Raw genomic sequence first — 21,231 nt, 5'->3', positions numbered from 1 at the left:
ATTATATAACCATTATAAATGGCAATTACAGAGACCCTACAATAACCCAGAGAAACATTCTCCTTACAAACAAGTAGAAAGGCAGAAGGAAGACACGTCCGCCGTGACTTAACCTGAGCAACAGTGTGCCTACATGTGGGCAATGAATAAGAGGAGGAACTGAGAATTTAAAGAAAGGATGGCAGGGTCCAGCTGACTTGACATCTAGCAGATAACCAGTCACAGAGCACACAGTAGGAAACCTTTACAAAAAGAGCAAATGCATGAATAAGGTTTTTCATATTGTTTTGCTATTTCCTTCCCAATGACCACAATGGTGGCCTGAAGGTTTCAAACCATCTTCAATCTAAACTAGTAATGTTTTAGGCTACAACTCTCCCAAGTACTTTCCCTGGAACACTTGTGCTGCAAGATGTGGTGTGTAAAAGGGTCCACGCACGCTCAGTCACTGACTCATGTCCTACTTTTTGCGACCCCACCAGGCTTCTCTGTCCATAGGATTTCCCAGGCAAGAAGACTAGAGTGGGTCACCATTTCCTCCTCCAGGGTATCTTCTCAACCCAGGGATTGAACCCACATCTCCTGCACTGGCAGGCAGATTCTTTACCACTGAGCCACCAGGACAGCCTGTGTAAAAGGGTACCTTGTCAGATAAGCAGTACTGAGTAACATCTCATCAATTCAGTGTACATTAGCGTATCAAAGACCCGGAGTGCCACAATGATGAAACCCACTGATCTTAGTTAACACAGCCACTGCCCACACTCACCTGACCACAGAATCTTTTCTTCCACAGAGCCCCTATTAATTTCAGCATGCAGAGGGCACAGTTAAGGGGAGGAAGAGGGGGACATAAACCCTGACCCCAGTCTACAGGGGCACCACAAAAGATGTAAGCCTGCAGGTTCTAGTATGGTGGCAGCAGCATGACCAGAAGAATATGTTTTGGGGAACACTGCCTTCAGAGATCTAACAAGCAGCATCAGTCCAAGACTCCCCACACACTTTTTAATGTCCCTCCACCTTTAGTTAAGCAGCAGCCATGCTCTGAAATAATAACTAGAGACAGCCCTGGCCCTCTTTCCAAACGGTTCTTTCGAGATACTAATGAGTAACCTATGTTCACATAGAACTTACCATCTTTTATCGTAGTACAGTTTGCCGTCTTCTATCCGAGCTTCAAATCTCTGGGCTGGAGACTCTGCAGGGGTGGTGGGCAAGTGTTCGGGAGAGGACGGGGATGCTGGAGGAACCGAGGAGATATTCCCATGACTAAGCGTGTCACAAGCATGCTAGTCCATCCACTAACATGCTTTAAGTGAAATGCTATTTATAAGGGGGCAACAGTCATGATCCTCAAGTTCTTACCATTCTAATAAATGGAAATTCAACAAAATTCTTGTACATCACATCTTCAAAGCAACTCTGTGAGCAGGCAAGGCAAAGATTAACCTCCTCACGGAAGAGAAACTGAAACCTGAGACTCAGGCAGGCTAACTGAGAGTAGGACTAAAACACCACTGATGATCAGAAGCTCCAATGGGCAAGAACTAGAAAAATCTCATTAAATTTATAAAAATTAAATCACGTCTAGAAATATTTATTAAGAGATAGAGCAGGTTATTGGGGTATGTATCGAGTCAAGTTAATAGCGCTGATAACTAAAATGGGTTCAAATCATGTAAATTCACACACTTACTCACAAACCCACCCCACCAGGCCTTCAGACACTCAGGACCTCTCTCCGGACCATGGTGGCTTTCAGGAGGGAATTATTCAGAGTGGGAAGAATCTTGTTTCCTTTCATAAGACTCGGCTCATGGAGGGATGTGTAAGTAATCACCATGTTTAAAAACAACAGCAAAAAATGCCTTGCCAGTCCAGAGTTCTATTTTGCAGCCTAGCAAAGACCCTTAAGTGCTGCTCTGAAGGAAGCACCCTAAACATTGGGCCTGTCTCTTCTATAAGTTGGGACTGGGAGCAGCCCGAAAGGCCCTTAGAACCAGCCTGTGAAAGCCACAGGATAAGCATGCCTCGTGCTGAACTCTACCAACTGACCAACATTGAAACATCCTCTGATCTCATTTTCAGAAATGGATCTGTGCTGACATCTTATGCCTAATGCCTACAAAAGAAAGGAAAGGATCATATGTCTTTTTTACAATAAATCCTAAGGAAAAGACAAAGGTACCTTTAACATAGCAGGGTTAAAAATAAAAATCAGGGGAGGATGAACTTAAAGGTCCCCTTTGGTTTTCATGATGACTGCTCTTAGGTAAATGATGAATGTTTTATTTTTGAAAACCACGACAACTCCTTGTCAGGCATTCACATGCTTTTCCAACAATACAATAAAAAGGCTGCACAAATGCCTGTAACATTGTGCACTTACCTGGTCTCTTGGGTGACTTCAGCTGTAGGAAGAACAACAAAAAAATCTTAGAGAAAATCATTTCAGATGCAACTCAAGGTGTCAAAGGTATCACAGTGATTTCATAAGCAACATGTGAACAAAATAAAGCCCGAGCTTTCAAATAAATAAAAAAAAAAAAATCACACTGTACCTTATTTAACGTTCTCAGATCCTCCATGATCTGCTCATCTGTTAACAAATAGTTGAGCTGGGGTACTGACAGTTAAAGGAATGTGTCTAAAAAGGACAGTTTCCAAGCAAACAGAATTCAACAAGACGGTGCCAGCATTTGAGAATCTACCAAATGAGAGGAAGTTCCACCATGTTCCTACAGTTTGCCTCTCGGAACTTTCTGATCCTCCTACTCAACATGGTGGAGTCAGGTATTAAAGAGTCCAAATTCCCCCATCTTACAAATGTCTATGCTAAGAAGGTGAAATGAGACTCCACAGGTAACTACAAAAACAGTGAGAGCCCAGGGCACAGGAAGAAACCTCACCTGCCACTTGTGAAGTGCTTTTGTCCCGAAGATCCGAGACTTCCACACACATACATAATCTTGCCTAGCAGCTTCAATTCTCAGTTGGGAATATGAAGGGACCTGAAGTCATGCCCTGTCCTCTTGGCAGATAAATAAGAAAACCATTCTGTACAAATGGCTATTTATCATCTCCTCGAGAAGATGGAAACAACATACACCCCCATCATGCGTCCCCTTTCCATTCTTATGATGAGAGGGGTTTCTTAATGTCTGACTATAACTCTTTTTTGTTTTAATTGAACAGCAGTTTGCAATCCACTGTTTGGGGGATACAGGTGACTGAAGTACAAGAGGCAGTTACTGTCCTCATTTGCTAAGTGGAAAAATCAAGGGCACATGAAATTTTCAGCTGTCCCGAATTTCCAAGTGAGTGTAAAAGGAGCCCAGAGTCCCTTTCCAAATGACTGCTCTCTGCGACTCGCTCCCACTCAAAGCAGAAACGACAGGATTCCAATCATAAAACGGCCACCCTCTATCTCATGGACAAATATATGTGCTTTCCAACCTAATATGACAATTCCTGTGGCGCAAAGGCCATTTTCAGTCTATCAGAAGGAAAAGCAAAGGATTCAGTGGTCTAAAGGAAAAGGAGTGATGAAGGGTTGATGTGAGTGGATATCAGGAGCAGGTTTCCTCCTCTTGTCTGGGATGGGGACAGGATCATTCGGTCGCCTCCGCAACTTTCTGGTCATGATGGGTTTCACTTCCATGGAATCTACGGCAAGAATGAAACAGGTAAAGCTATCCAACTGCCACCTGAAGTCAGCAAGAGTCCACAGTAGGACTGTCAGCCCCAGAGCTACCCCACCAGAATTGTTTCATGAGGGACGTCCAGTCCACGAATGTGGGTCAGATGCCGATGACTTCTGAGGGGCCTGTGCTCAGGAGACTCTGAAGGCTGACCCAAGCACACATCCCCCTCAGAAACGGCAGCCCCCCTGCAGCTTCCCACTGCAGCTGCGGCTGCTTCGCTCTGACTCCCTAAAAACTAGGCGTTTTCCTCTTCCTCCTCTCTCAAATCAGGAGGCCACAGAGCAGTAGGCACTTAGGACTGGAAGGAACTTCTGGGTTGTCTCAGCTAATTCCCGCCCTTCCCACAGACAGCAAGTGAACCAAAGCCCAGTGGTGTAATAGGCTCTTGAGAGGCCTCTGGCCTCAGTCTCAACATTTTTACATGAGATTTACAAACTTGAACTCTTATTATTTTATTTTACAACCTTTTTTAACTACTCGACTGTCCAGACTGATACCCTGAAGGCTTCTGGTAAAGGTCTAGTTTCCTCCTCCTCAACTTCTCTTGACTGGCTGTCATGGTGGCCACCTCACCTCACACACAGTCTCTCCCCACGGTCCCTCCTCCTCTCCTGGTTTGCATCCTTGGGCTCCGTTTCGCTGGCCTGCTCCTTAGATGCAGGTGAGCTCTGAGGTCTTGTCAGTTCTCGCTCCAGCTCCACCCACCCTGTCGCACAGCACCCTACACCACCACACATTCTTCTCCAGGTTCCGAGTGAACCACTTCTTCCCTGAGATTCACCCCTGAGACCATCTCCTCCACCACCCACCCTCCCCAGTCAGAGCCAACTGTCATCTGTGACTTTCTTCACCCACACATCAGATCCAGATAATGGCAGTTCTGCCCTTTCACTGGGCTCCCAGGGGGTACCAGTGGTAAAGAATCCACCTGCCAATGCAGGAGACTTAAGAGACTTAAGAGCTGCAGGTTGGGAAGATCCCCTGGAAGAGGGTGTGGCAACCCACTCCACTATTCTTGCCTGGAGAATCCCATGGACAGAGGAGCCTGGTGGGCTACAGTCCATGGGGTCGCAAAGAGTCAGACACAACTAAACCAACTTAGCACTCACACATGCTGCCTTTTCACTAGCTCTCAACTCCATCCCCTCCTCATACCCTCGCCTCTGTCAAAGGGCTCTTCCTCAGACACAAATCACATCATTCAGCATGTCACTCTTCTCAGGAAACATATCAATGCCTTGCTTTGGCTACAGAATAAGGCCATGCCGGCTTCCCTGGTGGCTCAGACGGTAAAGCGTCTGCCTGCAATGCGAGAGACCCAGGTTCAATCCCTAGGTCGGGAAGATCCCCTGGAGAAGGAAATGGCAACCCACTCCAGTACTCTTGCCTGAAAAATTCCATGGACTGAGGAGCCTGGTGGGCTACAGTCCATGGGGTCGCAAAGAGTCGGACACGACTGAGCGACTGCACTTCACTTCTCCCGTCTGGTCTCCGCCCCTTCTCCTCCCTGCACACAGTCTCTGTGCGAGCTTTGCAGCTCTCCTGTCACCCACAGGCACCTTACTGTTTATGCCTTCAGCCTCTCTGTGCTGTCCCTTGCCCAGCCTCCTCTTTTCTGCCAGGAAACTCCTACACACAACCACCTCCGAGAGCCAGCTCAACACCCGCTGCTGTTATGGCTTCTGAGAAGTCCTGCCTTCTTCCCAGCAACCAGAGCATCTGTACGAGCCCTTCCAGCAAGCTCCTGGTCGCTCCAACTCCACCCCAGGGCCGAGCACACTTCCGGCACACAGCAGGGGCTGGCTGCACAGGATTTCCCACAGAACAACTAGATGAAGTCAAGCCTGATGCTGAGGGCCAGTTCATCTGTGACTGTCACCTACATGAACAGCTGACAAGACAGCCTGAAGGAATTCGACGTGGCCTGTCCACCACGGCAACGTGCAAGGCCCGAGAGGATATAACGGGGGAGAGTGAGGGGCCGTCTCCCTAAAAGACATCTCTTACCCTGTGCTTAGATGCCACCCCACCCCCCCCAGTTTCTTATTGGTTGGGTGGGTGGGAATCCCCGCGGCAAGGTGTGACGTGTCAGGCAGGCTGAGTAAATACTCTTGCATCTCAAGTTTCCTCATCTATAAAATGAAAATACCAGTAACACTTCCCTTACAGGGTGCTGTGAAGATGACATGAGATGACAGGTATAAAGCCCTCAACATGGTGCCTGGCGTAACTAGAATTTAGTCAATGCCAGTTTTTATCATCGAGCTCTCAGCCAGGAAAAAACCATACAGAGATCTTTCTGAAAAGTCATGGCACAAACAGCTGCAATAGAAATTACAAACTTGAAGGCCAACTGCTGTCAACTGTGAGGCTTTGCAACATTTAGACCTAATTTGGAAGATGAAACACCACCAGAGATAAGGCACCAAGACTCCAGCCAAGCGTGCCCTGCCCTCCAGGGGTAGGCGACACATGACGGAAACAAGCAGGGAGCGGGAGAGCTGAGAAGATCTGGGAATAAGCTGGTCCATTCAAAACCAAAAAACTCAGAAGAAAATAACTGCACCCAATCACTCACAGATAAGAAAACATAATCAACTTCTCTTCTGCAATGGTAAAACTCAATCCATTTCACTGACCTAGTCATGGCATTAGCCTAATCAATTTACCCAAAAGACTACTTCAGCATAAGGAAGGTGCTCTGAGGAAATCTCTAAAATTAATTAGCATGTCCCCACAACTGTCTAGGAGAGTGAGTGAGCAGGAAGTAGTCCTGGCCCAGGGTCCAGGTGGAGGATGTAACTCAAGGGGAAGAGCAACATGTATAAGCATCACAGTCCGAAACGACACAGTAAGACTGTTTACTTAACTCACTTTGCTCCAGTCCCACCAAGGTTTGCATGGTTGGCTTCCACAGACGATTTCTCATAGAAAGATGAGAGGTGCTGACCACCCAGGTCTGAGCTGATCTGGAAATTCTATTTCTCACCAGAATCAATAGGCTGGGTTTACATCAGTCTCCTGGGTTTAACCAGGGGTCCCAAGGGCTCTGACAAAAGACAAACTTCTGGGACTGAAACTCAGATCTCAGAGTATGGCCACTCGAGCAGGAAACAGCGTCGTCTCCGACAGAAAAGCCACAGCAGGGTCAACACTGTGGCAGACGGGCAGTTACCCCCAAACCAGGGGCTGGAATGAAGGCCCGGGGCAAACCCCAGGCACCCCTTTCTACTGGCAACGTCACAAACCCAGGCTGCATGGTGACTATAAATGGGTGCCTGTAAGAGATGGGCAGGGAGGATGAAAATCAAGATCAGGTCTTCCATAGTAAAACTGGGTAGGAGTGAAGGGACTGATCTCCATTAGGCCAGCAGCCCACAATACAGAAGTTGCATTCCAAGTGTAAACCGATGAAGCCCCCACAACGCTTGGATTCCACAATGGCAGCACCAGAAAAGAACGTCTGGGGGACGAGCCCACCCCACCCCAAATCCAGGTTCCCTCTTCCGTCCTCTCTCCCAAGCCGTTTGTTTGGAGCCTCTTCTGACTTCCAAGGGTCCCTGCTCACTGGCATCTGGCCTGTGTTGTGTGAACCCCCTCCTGCATCACTACAACCACATAAGTCTTGTAAAGTTTCTTTGCCACTAGAAAGCAGCCTGACACATCTTTACCTTCATTTATTTAGGACACTCCTCTATCAGAACCACCTCACACTGAGGAAGGCACGGAAACCATGTCAGTCTTGTAACTATGAGAACACACCCCTTGAGGACACAGACCTTCCGGGCCGCTCATTCTGTGAAGCACTCAGGGCCACAGGAGTTCGGAGGGTTTCTGGAGTCAGTGTCATGTGGTGGTTAACAGAACATGTCTGGAGTCGAAGAATCATCTCACCCGGACGCTTGGAGCAAAGGGCTCCGCTCCCACGCGCCTGCCCTGCTAAGTCGAGTTGAAGGAGTTGCAGGGGCTGAACGGGGTTCGAGCTCCACCAGGCCTCAGTGCCTGCTCTGTGCCAGCCCCCCGGGGCACATCGCACCATCTCCACATCAGACCTCACAGCGGGTTCTATCAGCTCCCTGCCAAACAACAAAACCCCACCACAGAAGCAAGTTCAAGGCAGGGCTGGGGTTCATCCACTCCTGTCAGCCTTCAGTGGCAGTTCTCATATTTTCATATAACACCTAGCTCAAGGTAAGTACTCAGAGCTCCTAGTTGATGTTATCATTACTCATGGCTCCCGTCGCGAATCCAGTATCCTCTAAGGAACCTCACAGGCTTTACTGAGGTCATGAAAAGCTTCCACAGGGGCCTGCAGGTTGGTTGGAAGATGCCCCTGGTGAGGCATGAACTTAAAAAAGAAGATGAAGTGGTGGTTAGTGGTCTATCAGCAGGCAGGAGAAAAGACAGCTGGCCTGAGGTAGGAAGGGGACACACAAAGAAAGAAAGATAAAGCCCCCACACGTTTTCCAGCTCATGAAGGTCTCATTAATTATTGCGGTTACTTATAACTTTGGTCTCAACTGCAGAGAAAACTCACACTTGGGGGTGATTGTGTCTATAACTTCACTCCTCCAAGTGTGGTCTGACCAACAGCATCATAGGCCCTAAAGAGGTGGTTAGAAATGCAGATCACTGGCTCCGCCCCAGACCCCCTGAATCAGAATCTGCATTTTATCAAGACCACAGGTGACTCACATCCACACTCAGGGTGAGGGAATCACTGCTTGCATCCCAGTTTCTTTAAGACAGTATGCCTTCCTGCCTGAACAACCCAGCTGTCCCAAGTTCTCCACCAGTGGTTCACACAGCCTAGAGAATGTCCCACCATTTCCCATGGAGGGCTGTAAAGGCTGAAGTCCTGCTCAGATAGAGCACTTCACCGGGAACGCCCGTCTTCCAACGGGTTATTTGGTTTGAGTTTCTCATCGGACCCGCACTCTATTTTGTTTTTCAAGAGCTCTTCATGTTGAACCAGAAAAGGAAATTTTAAGAAGCATCTTTTCTGGGCAGAGCGAGGCAGCACTGATATTGGGCATCAATCCACAGAGGTGAAATCAGTCACTCAGCAGGAGGAAGGCAGCCGGGCCTTTAAGCCAACACCATGGCAGCACCATCTGTGGAAACGCTCATTACCCTTCTAGCTCCAGTGCGTTCTCTTCAGACACTCCATCATTACCTTGGCAGTGCTTTCCATGCCAAGGGTACCAAATGGCTTGAGGAAGGACATCGGTATCTTTAATGCCCACGGCCGGCTTTAAGCACTCCTGTAGTCTGTTTTACTGAGTCACAAATGATTTCCCTGCACTTATTTGTCTTTTCTACCCTGGCAGGCTCGGCCTCTTAAGTCACCGAGGATGCCTCCTGTCCCCGTTAAAATTCCGGCTGTAAAACAGTCTGGCCCAACAATGACTATTGCCTGTCAATATTTAGGATGCCAAATCACAGGTGAGGGGCTGACAGCCTTCCCCACAGATGGAAAGGGAGCGGCTATAAACTGACAATGTTTCCCACCCGCCTAATGAAGGCTCCAAGCATCTGGTGGCGCTAGCGGGGATCGATGAGGCGTCAATGCCGCCAGACCCACGTCAGAGAAGAGGGTGTGCAGGTCAGAACACAGCCACGCAGACTGGGACCGGACAAGGCACCACTGTGCTCCCAGTTTAATCAAAAAAGCGCCTCAACAAGAACAAGCCGGTGCTGTTCTGAAGATGCTGTTTTATATAGCATCCATTCTCACCAAGACATATTTCTGAGCTGCAGTCAGTGGTCTTCAAGGAATTCATTCCTTTTGCCAAGTCTTTCAATGAGGAAGATATTAGAAGAGATTTTTCAAGAGCCAGACCCCTACTTTAGACACAACCACAATATCACTGGTGTGTCGTGAGGACTGGCGCTAAAAGTCCATGTCAGGGGGAGGGCCGTGTTGGCTAACAGCACCAGAAATACCAAAGGGGAAATAAAGCTCTAAACTGTTACTTTTAGCTTCAAAATCAGCCCCGAAGACTTACATAAAAACAAGGTCTTTCTAGAGCACTCGGCAAAAATGAGACATGCCAGAGCCCCAGGACCTTCTGAACATGATTATAAGGGTAAATCTGGGGGTGTGCAGAAGGCATGCCATTTACACATCCAAGTGACAAACTCGCCACTGACGTGCCTTCAGTATTTGCTGATGGAAATTTTGCCAAGTTCCAAAACAGCTAGTTCAAGCCAATTCCCATCCTGTATCCTTCTCAGAGTCATTGTCTCATATGGCAACAGAAGAAGCAGCCCATATTGCTTCTCCCTCAAACCTGCTGGGTTCCCATATGCAGACAACTGAATCCTAGAAGGCCAGGGAGGGACTGGCTCCAAGTCTAACGTAACTTTACTAGCTTCACAGGAGAACAGCTCAGTTCAGCTACCCCTGCTGAAATATTCACAGTAACACCTGGGGCAAAGGGATCTAACAGCACAGATGATATAGCCAAAGCCTCTGTTCTCACAGTCAGGTCAAAGTTAAGACAATGCCTTTTCCATAATGAAGGTAGAAAGAAAAAAAAAACAAACAGAAGGATTCCCACCAGCACAGAGGAACTTGGCTGAGTAATTTGTGAAAATAAGCAAGACTGGAATGACAGCTGACCCAGGAATTTTGATAAATAAAGCAGAAGCCTGATGCTGCAGTCACTGTTAAAGGTCTACCATTTAATTTACCCAACACCTGTTATGTACAGGGCCCTATACTAGGCACTCATATTTCTAATCAGTTTTGCGGGATGAGGTATGATCAGCCTCATTTTATAGAGGGGAAAACAGGCTCAGAGAGGTTAAGTGGCTTGACTAAAGTCACACAGCCAATACAAGACAGAGCTATAACTCCGACCTGCCACGTCAAAGACCGCCCCTCCGCCCCCCTTTCAGCTCACTCTGCCCTGATGATGAGGAGCTGGCAGGACTCAGCACTGGAGTGCCTCCCTCCCTCGAAGACCCCCTCAGACTGCCCTGGATCCTGCTCTGTGGTGCTCTCGCACCTCCAGTCACTTCCATCGTTAGCGTTTCATTTTCAATCATTTTCGTACCTCCAGTCAGTTCCATCGTTAGCTTTTCATTTTCAATCATTTTCTTCTTTTCCTCTAGCTCAGCAATCAGGTTCTCTTTCAGCTCAACCTTCTTGTCTTCAAATTCTTTCACTGCCGCCTTCTTTTCTTTGATGTAATTTCTTTCCACTTGTTCAGTCTAAGCAAAAGAGAAACACAGGTTGTGGCTATATGACCCTGGGAGCCAGGGTCTGAACACAAAGCCTTGTTCTGTGCGCAAGCACAAAGAAAATACCTTTTCTAGAAATAAGAAAGACAGCAGCAGTCACACACCAACGTGCAGTACGGGGTGTCTGGGAGCAAGCTTTCCAATGCATGCATGAAACTGAACCACACAACTTCTGGTTTTTTTATGAAAACCCTCCCTTGTAATCAGGTATTTCCTCTCTTCCACATCTTATACTTTGTGGCTTGTATGTGGAAACAAAACATAACTTTCTCAAAAACAGTAAATAAACTCTTTTGAAGACACAACTTTGAAGGAAAATAGTATATTCCAGATGAAATACCTATATTCAAGATGAGTTATAAGATACCAAGTCAAGACAGCCTGAGTTACCCTATTTTTTGATGCTTACAGTAAGGTAAGATCTAACAGTAAGATAAAGACCAACAAGAGGACAAGATCACTTATCAGGTGACTGAACCCCAAGAGACACTCAAACACTAAGTTTATACTAAGTAAATTATACTAAGTTATATATTATACTAAGTAATTATACTAAGTAAAAGTATACTAAGTAAAAAAAATGCATAAGCATCTACTTTCCCAATCTCATCACTGCCTGAAGTGAAGAACAAGGGGACTCCTGGCGGGTACGGCTGTGGATTGTGTAACCCTCACGATCTTAAGGTCATGACTGTGTGTGCTTGTGCTGACTTCAGTCTCCAATAACGCAGCTCTGAGAAACCATGACCACCCCCCCACCCTCCGGCTCCGCCACACACACACTGGCCCCCTAGGAGCAAGCACATCACCCAAGATTTGGCCCTCATCACTGCCTGCAGCTCTGCGCCTCACACGGGACCAGCACTCAGACATCTGCTGAGTCAAAGATCTTAATCAGTCTTTCCCTCCCATCCCGAGTTTCAGAGGGATCAATCTGAGCTGATTCGGAGATCTGGTTGCTTTGAGGACCAATATAACCAATTATTAGGCCATTATAATTCAGTGCGTGCATGCGTGCTAATTTGCTTCAGCCATGGCCGACTCTTTATGACCCCGTGGACCACAGCCCACCAGGCTTCTCTGTCCATGGGATTCTCCAGGCAAGAATACTGAAGTGGGTTGCCATTCCCTCCTCCAGGGGACCTTCCTGACCCAGGGGTCACATCTGCATCTCTCACATCTCCTGCGTTGGCAGGTAAGTTCTCTACCACGTACCCCCGAACAGCTGTAATGTGAGATGACAGTCAACAAGAAGGCAGTGAGGGGGAGTATCTGTCCGCTAAGCCCCTGGGATAAGCACAGGCTGCCCGACCAACAAACAGATGGAACTTCTGAGCTGAGACCAAATGTCCTTTCATCAAACAGAACCCTAAGAGAGGCTTCCAGCAGGGCTTCCCTATGTCTATGTGGTGATGAAGGAAAGGCCACTGGGTTGGGAGACCAAGATCCCACCCTGACAAAGATCCTGCAAGCCCAGAAGACCTGTGGTACTTACTTCCAGCTGGAGGAAGAGTTCTGAAAGAGAGAAAACATGCAATTAGATTCACAAAGCTGTGCCACCTTTTTAGACAGTGACGTTAGGATTCATTTAGAAGCAGTAATTGCTTTCTGAGAGCACCGTTACACAGAGCAAATGTTTCCATCAGTAAAGTGTGGCTACGTGAAAAGGCAGGACTAGTTAAAATCTGGCTCTCAACAGAATCCGCTCTGGCAGCTTTGCCCAAGGGCGAAAGGGGGCAGCAGGAACCAAGCTACCCTGGCAAAATAGAAGTAAAGTTAGCCCTTCTTTCATTGAGCACACACCCTCAAGAGTCCTAAGGGACAGAAGAAACAACTCAATTACACCAAAAGCAAAGGCAACGTGGATGTTTTTAAGTCCTCATGCACAGGGCTCTCTGTGGTGAGGAAGGACATTCTCCAAGGAGACAGAGGGGAGAGGCCCCCAGCCCTCCTGGGGCTCTGGTCACAGGCCACCCAGCCTCTGGTCACACCCGGGCCTCCACCCACAACACCCTCTAGGCTCTGACCACAACTCCAAGTTTCAGATCTACTGCAGCCTCCTCAGCAAGGCCTTTTCTGAGGCCCCGTCACCCACCAAGCCCCTCTCACACACCTCAGAGCATCCACTCACAGGATCACTGGCTATTTAGCACCCACTGTGTGCCAGGAGACTAGTGCCTGTTAACCCAGCAGCTCCCCCACCCCTAGACTACAAGGCCTCTGCAAACCTAGCACCTGGAACAAAATAGGTCCGTGGCTTCTCATCTTTTCTGGGTGACAGCAGAGCTGCTGCAAGTGGTCCACAAAGATTGCTGAGGGAGTAACAACTCTGGGGGATGCTGATCCCATTCGACAGGGTCTCCTGTGCAACCCCAATCAGTCCCACCGATCCATCCACCCACAGAGGAGCACATATGCACAGTCACACAAAACTGACAGTTTCAGTAACTTGAGATGAAGACTCCAATGTCAACCAACAATTGCTGAATGAGAAAATTAACTGAGAAAACAGACAAGACACTCGCAATCTTCTAACCCTCAGAAGCTCCCACCCCGGCGGCACTGGGAAGCACGAGCCCGAGTGCACCCAGCCCCACATGCTCGCTCCTGCGACTGCTGCACTAGCACCGTGTGACGGGCCAGACGTGTGAGGTCTGCGCCATTCCGAGACATCACACCTGCACCAACAGGTCAAGTGACAATTAGCACTCAGAGCTGGTGGTGGATGTTTCAAAGCAGCCAGACACCAGACACAACAAAAGCAGGTGGATTAGAGCTGCCGGAAATGTGCTTTTTAAAGCTCAGGATGCGACCGATTCAGGAGCCCTTCTGCATTTTTACCTGGGGATGGGTGTGGGGGTGGAGGGGTGCTTATTAAATAAAACTTCCTTGGTGGCACAGTGAATAACAAAGTGCCTGCCAAGGCAGGGGACATGGGTTCAGTCCCCGGTCCAGGAAGATTCCACGTGTCATGGAGCAGCTAAGCCCATGCACCACAACTAGCAAGCCTGAGCGCTGCAACTACCGAAGCCTGCGCACCTTAGGGCCTGCGCTCCACTATGAGAGAAGCCACCGCAGTGAGAAGCCCGAGCACCACAACGCAGAGCAGCTCCGACTCACAGCAGCTACAGAAAGCCCGAGCAAAGCAACAAGACCCAGTGCGGCCAAAAATAAAAAAACACATAAAAACATAAATAAATCAAAAATTTTAAACTAGTAACCTAAAAAAAGGAAAAACAAATCAACACCCAGCCTACAGTCCTCACTTAAGAGAAATGGCTCACATCAATTTTCTTTCCCTCCTTGCATCTCAAACCAATTCCATGAGACATTAGTATTCCTCTCTCCAGATGGGGAAATGGAGGCTCCAAGGGTAAACACTCACTTAAGAGGTTTAAGCCCAAAAAAAAAAAAAAAAAAAAGAGGTTTAAGCCCTTAAGGGCTGGGAGGAAGCCCTCGGCCTCTGCCGTGCCCCCTCCTTTCCGCTAATGGGGCTCCAGGAAAAAAGCCCTGAGGAGATGCCTCAGGAACTTAGAATGAGGGGGTGGCAGTGCAGTGGGAGGGGGCTGGGTCACCACAGAGGCTCTACCCCCCACTTTCCCTGCATCCCCCACATCCTGCAGCCCCTTTGCTGTGCCCTGGTGGACATGACACCTGCTCACTGAAGGAAAAGAAGGCCTCCATCCATACAAGGCTGGAAAGTCAATGGCTCAGACAGCGAGAGGAGAGCAACTCGAGGGCGGGGTCCAGACCTCCTTTACGAACCAGGCGCGAGTTTCACCTCTTCGGGAACAAGCACCGCACTGGCCTGGAAAACGCGGACCAAGGAGCTTCAAGACTCACCACTTACAGATTTCCCATAAGCACAGGGATCTGTGTTTACACACAATTTCAACATTGATCACATCTTACTTTTTGTGTGACTGAGTCACGATGTTCCTTAACCTGGATATGTTTTTGAAGATCTTCTACCGAAGAAACGGTGAGTTTCCTAAAATCAAGGACAAAGCATTTCACGGCTGTATGTCCTCAAAGAGCAGGAATGGAGCATAGGCTCAACACATGTGTTGAAGGAATACAGTTCCTGTGCACAACAGACCAAAACAAAGGCACACAATCTTTCCCTCTAAATGCTTCTGATACCATACTTGAGGGGAATGACATGAGGGCATCCTGTCTTCTTGGAAGAAAAGACCAGAAGAAGCAAACTCAAAAATGGAGTGAAGCGGCCAACAATCCTTTTTCACGTCAGCTCCTCTGTCATCTGCTAAGCCAACTACACAGATGCATGAAACACCGTGCATGACTACTCTGCGGGCATCACGGAGGGAGCCTGACCACAAGGCACCTTCGAAAACAACTTCGACTACAGGCCACTCGCTGGCAAAGAAGAACAGCTCTGTGTAAGACAGTTCTACATAAGTGCGGCTTTGGAGTCTCCCAAAACTCACCCCACAATGGGATGTCTGAGACACATTTTGGAGAACGGCTCTTCTGGCCACAGTACATCCAAATTGCTGAAAATCTGGATTAACTGGGTTTACTTCCAGTTAAGAGAGCCTCACCTGCATTTCGTATCCTCTCTTTGTACTGCTGATCTAATTTCTTCATCCTCTTCTGATATTCTTGTAATGTACCTGATAGAGATTCACAAAATAGTTACTGTGAAGATAGAACTGCTCTACACTTTGGTTCCTAAAATTATTTTCTAGCACTGACAGAGAATGTTTTTAAAAACATTAGAGGAAAATACACACTGTGAATAGGCACCCATCAACAGAACCATCTCGGTTCCCAGCCAAGGCGCACAGCAGAAATCACCCCAACCATGGTTTTAAGACTGTCAAGCAAGTGAGGAGTGGAAGAAAGGAGCAGCCACCCATCAGGGACCCTCATCACTCGCTGCTGCAGCTCTGGCCCATGGGCCTCCCTCTGGTGAAGAAGCTCATTCCCCCGCAGTACAGTCTAGGTCAAGGCTGTCCAGTAGAACTTGCTGTGCAACGGCGAAAACAGGCTATATTGAACCACTAGTCACACGGGGCAGTTGAACATGGGGCCACTAGTCACATGCGGCAGTTGAACATGGGGCTAGTGCCAGCAAAGAGCTGAATTATTAATTTTATCTAGTTAAATGCAGGCAGCCACACATGGCTAGTGACACTCCAGCATAGAGCCTGACCAAGTGGCTCTTCCCTGAAGCAGCTAATGATGAGGGTCCCAATTCATGTGGGAAGTTGCTTTCTGACGACTGCTTCAGTGGGATATGTTAATGGCACCTTTTTCAAAATTCCTCACTCAACTCTACCAAGCACACCTTACAGACCTGCTCGAGGGGGCCGTGTTTCTTTCTTTGGCAATACCTCCTTTCCCACTGGAAGGAAAACTAAAACAGAGATACGCGATTGCAAGTCACAGGAGTATGTTTCACCCTGCAGGGGAAATCAAGGTTGGCCACTACCAGCCCTGAGCTGTCACCGGGCGCCCAGGCGTGCTGGTTGCCCCTCACACACAATCTCACTTGCCTCCATTTTCTTCATTTCACAGAACAGAAGATAAATTAAGGAGGAGACAGTGATGTGCCCAAGGTCAAATTTCTAGAAAGTAGTGAAGGTGGGATTCAAACTCATCACAGGACTTGAGAGCTGGTGCTCTTCACCCCGTGCTGAATTGCCTCTAGCAGCAAACAGCCTTTAAGAAGGCACAACCCACCTGCCATTTACGAAACAAAGAGAGCAAACACCGGATGACCCACAACTCATTAGCATCTAGTTTAGAAACAACAGTACAATTATATTTATTCTTGGTAAAAGCATCTCTCCTAAAATCAGCCAGCTTTTGGCATGGTGGTTTTCAGTTCTTGCTCTGCAGAAGGCCTTCAGTGAGATTGCAAAACAGTCTGAAAACGGCCACTTTAATGACAGCTAAGATCAACCAGACCAAATTTTAAATCACGCCCGCTGAGAAGTGAAATACACAGATTTCAAAAGTGTGTAATATTAGGAAGGATGTTTAGAAAAGGATTAAATCCCACACCAACCTTCCTGCAGTTGTTGCAACTGTCTCTTGAGAGAAGCCAATTTATCCTGATACATCCTGTTTGGAAAAAAAAAAAGCCACACTCAGAAACAAAAACATCCAATACCCAAGTCCACAATAATCTGCACACAGAAACTGCCTGGGTTTTTATGGGAATGTCGTTAATGTCCTTTAGTGAGAGAGAAAATGAAAGCCTGCTGGTGCTTTAAAATATGCCCACAGCTAAAGGGATCAGAAAGAAATAAGGCTTTTGTGTTCTTGAAAGGCAGGTACTCCTGTGTTCTGTCATCTTTAGAGAATCAGTCTAAAATCCACAAATATGAAGACATACAAATTTTAATAAATAAATGACAATAATAATGTGTTAGGCAAGAATATAAAGAAAAATTGAAAGTGTAATGCCATTTTCTTCAAGGTTCAGAAGGGTAACATACACACACAAACATAAAAAGCATTAAACACGGCTCTTATATCAACTCTGAAACTAGATTATAAACTGAAAGGAGTAAGATTATGCCTCCAACCACATTTTTCTGTATAGACAGCACAGCTGTGTAAGCACTAAGTTAATAAACCCTCATGTCATTTTTAAAAACACTACTCTTTTATGATCTGAGAAATAAGAGCAATTTAGTGACAAAAGTAAAAATGCAGGATTTATTTGCAGCCCCAGCAGGGTAAGAACACAGCACACGTGAAGCAAAAGAACTTGGCGTGTTATCTTCCCCCTCACACTGAATGGATCATAGGCAACCAGGCACCCTGGTAAATCTGCTCGAACTGTGAATGCCACACATAAATTACATTTCAGCCATATTTTTGCTTCTACCTGAAAAACACACTCAATTTCACGAGGACAAAAAAGACTTACAACCCAAAAGAACACCGTCCAACAGGTAACAGGAAGGACAGCCTTATGATTGCTCAAGTTAGAGATGCAAATACAATCCATCTGTCCATAGGCTGAGGAAGAATAAGAATCTGAGAATTACATGGAAGCCCAGATTCTTTTAGGGAGAATTCTGATGTACTTTCAGTGCTCACTTTGAATCACAAAGGGCATTCAATTTTAATTAAAATCACTTTCACCATCATCAAATATTAGGGGGTATGTTCACTTAAACATGCCAAGTATAGAAGAGGGAAGAGATAGGTAAACTGCACACAAAAAGCCAGTATTTGGAACCCAGTGTATTAAATTGTCCACCACACTGAGTGTGACAGACGATGCCTTTGAATCCTTAGTCTGTCTTTAAAAGAGAATATTAATAGATTCAAGAAGTAAACAATAAGAAAATTCAGATTAGGGAAGAAAACAGGTATGGAAAAATACACCTCAAATGGGTCCAGGTAAGTCAGTAAGAAGCTTGGAGACAGGGCAAGTGAAAGAAAAAGCCAGCAGCACAGTTTCACGGCTAAAGTGGTGAGAAAAATCACATCGATTATTAAAGCAGTCCTCCATTCGGCCCTGGACAGATTTAGCTGAGTTTCCCTTTTATATTCCAAAGCTTGAAAAGGGTAACAGAAAGCAGAGGATGGTCACAAAACATTTGCATACAAAAACATTCCATAAGGAAAAGAATGTGGATCATCTAGTTTAGAGATAAAGAATTTGAGGGCTTCCCTGATGGCTCAGTTGGTAAAGAATCTGCCTGCAATGCAGGAGATCCTGGTTCGATCCCTGGGTTGGGAAGATCCCCTGGAGAAGGGATGGCCTATACACTGCAGTATTCTTGGGCTTCCCTGGTGGCTCAGCTGGTAAAGAATCCGCCTGCAATGTGGGAGACCTGGGTGGGAGACCTGGGTTCGATCCCTGGGTTGGGAAGATCCCCTGGAGAAGGGAAAAGCTACCCACTCCAGTATTCTGGCCTGGAGAATTCTATGGACTCTTTAGTCTATAAAAGACACCACTGAGTGACTTTCACTTCACTTCAAAGAATTTGAAAAGCCAAGGCAAGATTCTCAAAATACATTCCACAAATACTTATCAGATCTGTGCTGTGCTCCCTTGAGCGCTGGACAAGAGGGAGTGCTGTCAGTCGCTCTGAGGTGTGGCCCCACTGGAGGCAGGGTGTGAATGCAGGGCGAGTGGCAGGGGCCCGGGCGCAGGCGTCGGGCCGGCCCCGCTCTCCACCCAGGTCTCCCTCGGCTCGCCTGGTGTCCACACGCAGCCCTGCCTTGGCCAGTGCTCAGCGTGGTCACACCCACCTGAGAACCAAGGGGCTGGGAAACGTCATTTCCCCTCTCCAAGCAACGGTTTTCACTTAAAAAGGGGGGGAGGGAGCAACCAATGGGTCCCCCCTTCCTTCCTCCACGGTCGTCTTCTTCTGGGAAAGTTTCCCTCCAGGTTCTTTCTAGCCTAACCCTCAAAAGATTCTTAGCACAGGAAGACTGGTTAAATGTGACAAATTTAAAGGCGGGAAATTGTACCCACGTGCATGGTCTTTGGAAGCACTATGTGAAAACCATACACACTGCTGCTGCTAAGTCACTTCAGTCGTGTCCGACTCTGTGCGACCCCATAGACGGCAGCCCACCAGGTGTCCCTGGGATTCTCCAGGCAAGAACGCTGGAGTGGGTTGCCATTTCCTTCTCCAATGCATGAAAGTGAAAAGCGAAAGTGAAGTCGCTCAGCCATGTCTGACTCTTAGCAACCCCATGGGCTGCAGCCTACCAGGCTCCTCCATCCATGGGATTCTCCAGGCAAGAGTACTGGAGCGGGTGCCATTGCCTTCTCCGCCATACACACTAGGCCACCATTAAAGATGCCTTGTCTAATTCTGTATTCCAAAGAAGAAACGTAAAAAATCATACTCACTGTTCCTTCATTTCTACATAGTCTTCTTCATCATGCTTTGCCAGGTCAGTTTCACTAGCATCCTCAGTGTCTGAGCAAAATTAGGGAATAAGGGTTTGTTAAAATCATAATTCACAGAGTTGGTATCACTTGATACAGTGACACTTGACAGACTTCTGAAAAATGAATTTCTACTCAATGCAGACCTGTGTGAAGCCATCAGCGAAACAAGAAAGCGCCATTTCCAACTCATATACAGCCAGACTTATCCAAACAGCCTGCCTTTATCTGAAGTGCAGCCAGAGAACAGGGTGCATCAGACACAGTTGGTCACAGTCAAGGCTGTTACTTTGGCAGAAACACTGGCAGTTCAGAAAAAGGAGATGTGGGTGTAAGACTGGAAAACTACAGGCATCAAGCTTTGCTCCTACTCCAAACAACCTAATACATGCATCCTCTTTTGGTATATGCCCAATTTGAATCCCTATGAGATTTTACATCACATATTCCAGGTGGCACAATGGTAAAGAATCTGCCTGCCAACGCAGGAGACTCAAGAGATGGAGGTTAGATCCCTGGGTCAGGAAGATGCCCTGGAGAATCCACTCCAGTATTGTTACCTGGGAAATCCCATGGACAGAGGAGCCTGGTGGACTACAGTCCATGGGGCTGTAAAGAATCAAGACACAACCGAGCAAGCACATATACAAAGGAGAATCCAAACCAACTAAAGGTACTCTAACTACAGAAACATTTTCAAAGGGAGAAGGAAGGGGACAAGAAAATTAAACAGAAACTTTCAGAATACTTTAAACACTGTTTTTAGAATAAGCAAATGGCTGGACTATCTACCTAATTTCAATAGTCCTATTTGAGGGGGAAATGAAAATCAATTTTTGCTTCACTGCTCCCCCTTGTGGGCATTAAAAGCAATACAAGTGATTCATCTTCAAATTCTCTCGGTTAAGCCTTGCCTTCAAAGGTAGTTCAACCAGAATTGTAGCAAGTTCCTTCAACTTTGTATCTGCAAACACAGCTGCCTTTTTAAAGCCTGCTGCAGATCCAACCCTCCATCCCACTTTTCCTCCCTCCTTCAATGAAGGAGCCTACCCTGAGTGGTCACCTGTCTGCCACTCACAGTGAAATGATTAACAAAACATACTCCTGATTCCAGACAACTGCTCTAGCTTTTGCTCCACCGCGCTATTTTGAGCCAGACCAGTCCACCCAAATGTTTCTTTATCTCTCTTCTTTCTTCTCTTTTGTCTTTTCAAAACTTCTTCACCTTTCTCCTCCTGCGGCCAGCTCCTTCCTCAGTTCCTCAAAAAGTGTTCCTCACACTTGCCAAACTTCAGTAATGATAATATAAACACTGTGAAACTTAAAAAATAACACCTGAGCATCATTAAGCAAATCCCTATCTCCTGCTCCCTGAGCGTGTTT

At 47.1% G+C, this 21,231-nt stretch overlaps 1 protein-coding gene across 2 annotated transcripts in view; it reads right to left on the bottom strand.

Moving 5' to 3' along the window:
• SUDS3 (SDS3 homolog, SIN3A corepressor complex component) overlaps window positions 1-21,231 on the bottom strand; it is a 36,221-nt gene that overhangs the window by 13,679 nt on the left and 1,311 nt on the right. Inside the window, exons 2-10 of one of the 2 annotated variants that reach the window (XM_043901800.1) lie at window positions 19,810-19,879; window positions 16,993-17,048; window positions 15,521-15,592; window positions 12,451-12,470; window positions 10,769-10,925; window positions 3,574-3,669; window positions 2,565-2,626; window positions 2,393-2,414; window positions 1,138-1,243 (exon numbers count right to left, since the gene is read on the bottom strand). In XM_043901800.1, coding sequence (XP_043757735.1) covers window positions 1,138-1,243; window positions 2,393-2,414; window positions 2,565-2,626; window positions 3,574-3,669; window positions 10,769-10,925; window positions 12,451-12,470; window positions 15,521-15,592; window positions 16,993-17,048; window positions 19,810-19,879 — 661 coding nt within the window. The remainder of the gene's footprint in view (window positions 1-1,137; window positions 1,244-2,392; window positions 2,415-2,564; window positions 2,627-3,573; window positions 3,670-10,768; window positions 10,926-12,450; window positions 12,471-15,520; window positions 15,593-16,992; window positions 17,049-19,809; window positions 19,880-21,231) is intronic. The other variant, XM_043901802.1, reaches the window with a different exon arrangement.

The sequence above is a fragment of the Cervus elaphus genome, chromosome 5 (genome assembly GCF_910594005.1).
Source record: "Cervus elaphus chromosome 5, mCerEla1.1, whole genome shotgun sequence".
Taxonomy (NCBI): Eukaryota; Metazoa; Chordata; class Mammalia; order Artiodactyla; family Cervidae; genus Cervus; species Cervus elaphus.
The sequence above is the reverse complement of the archived record's forward strand: the minus strand, read 5'-3'. Positions and strand labels throughout refer to the sequence as shown.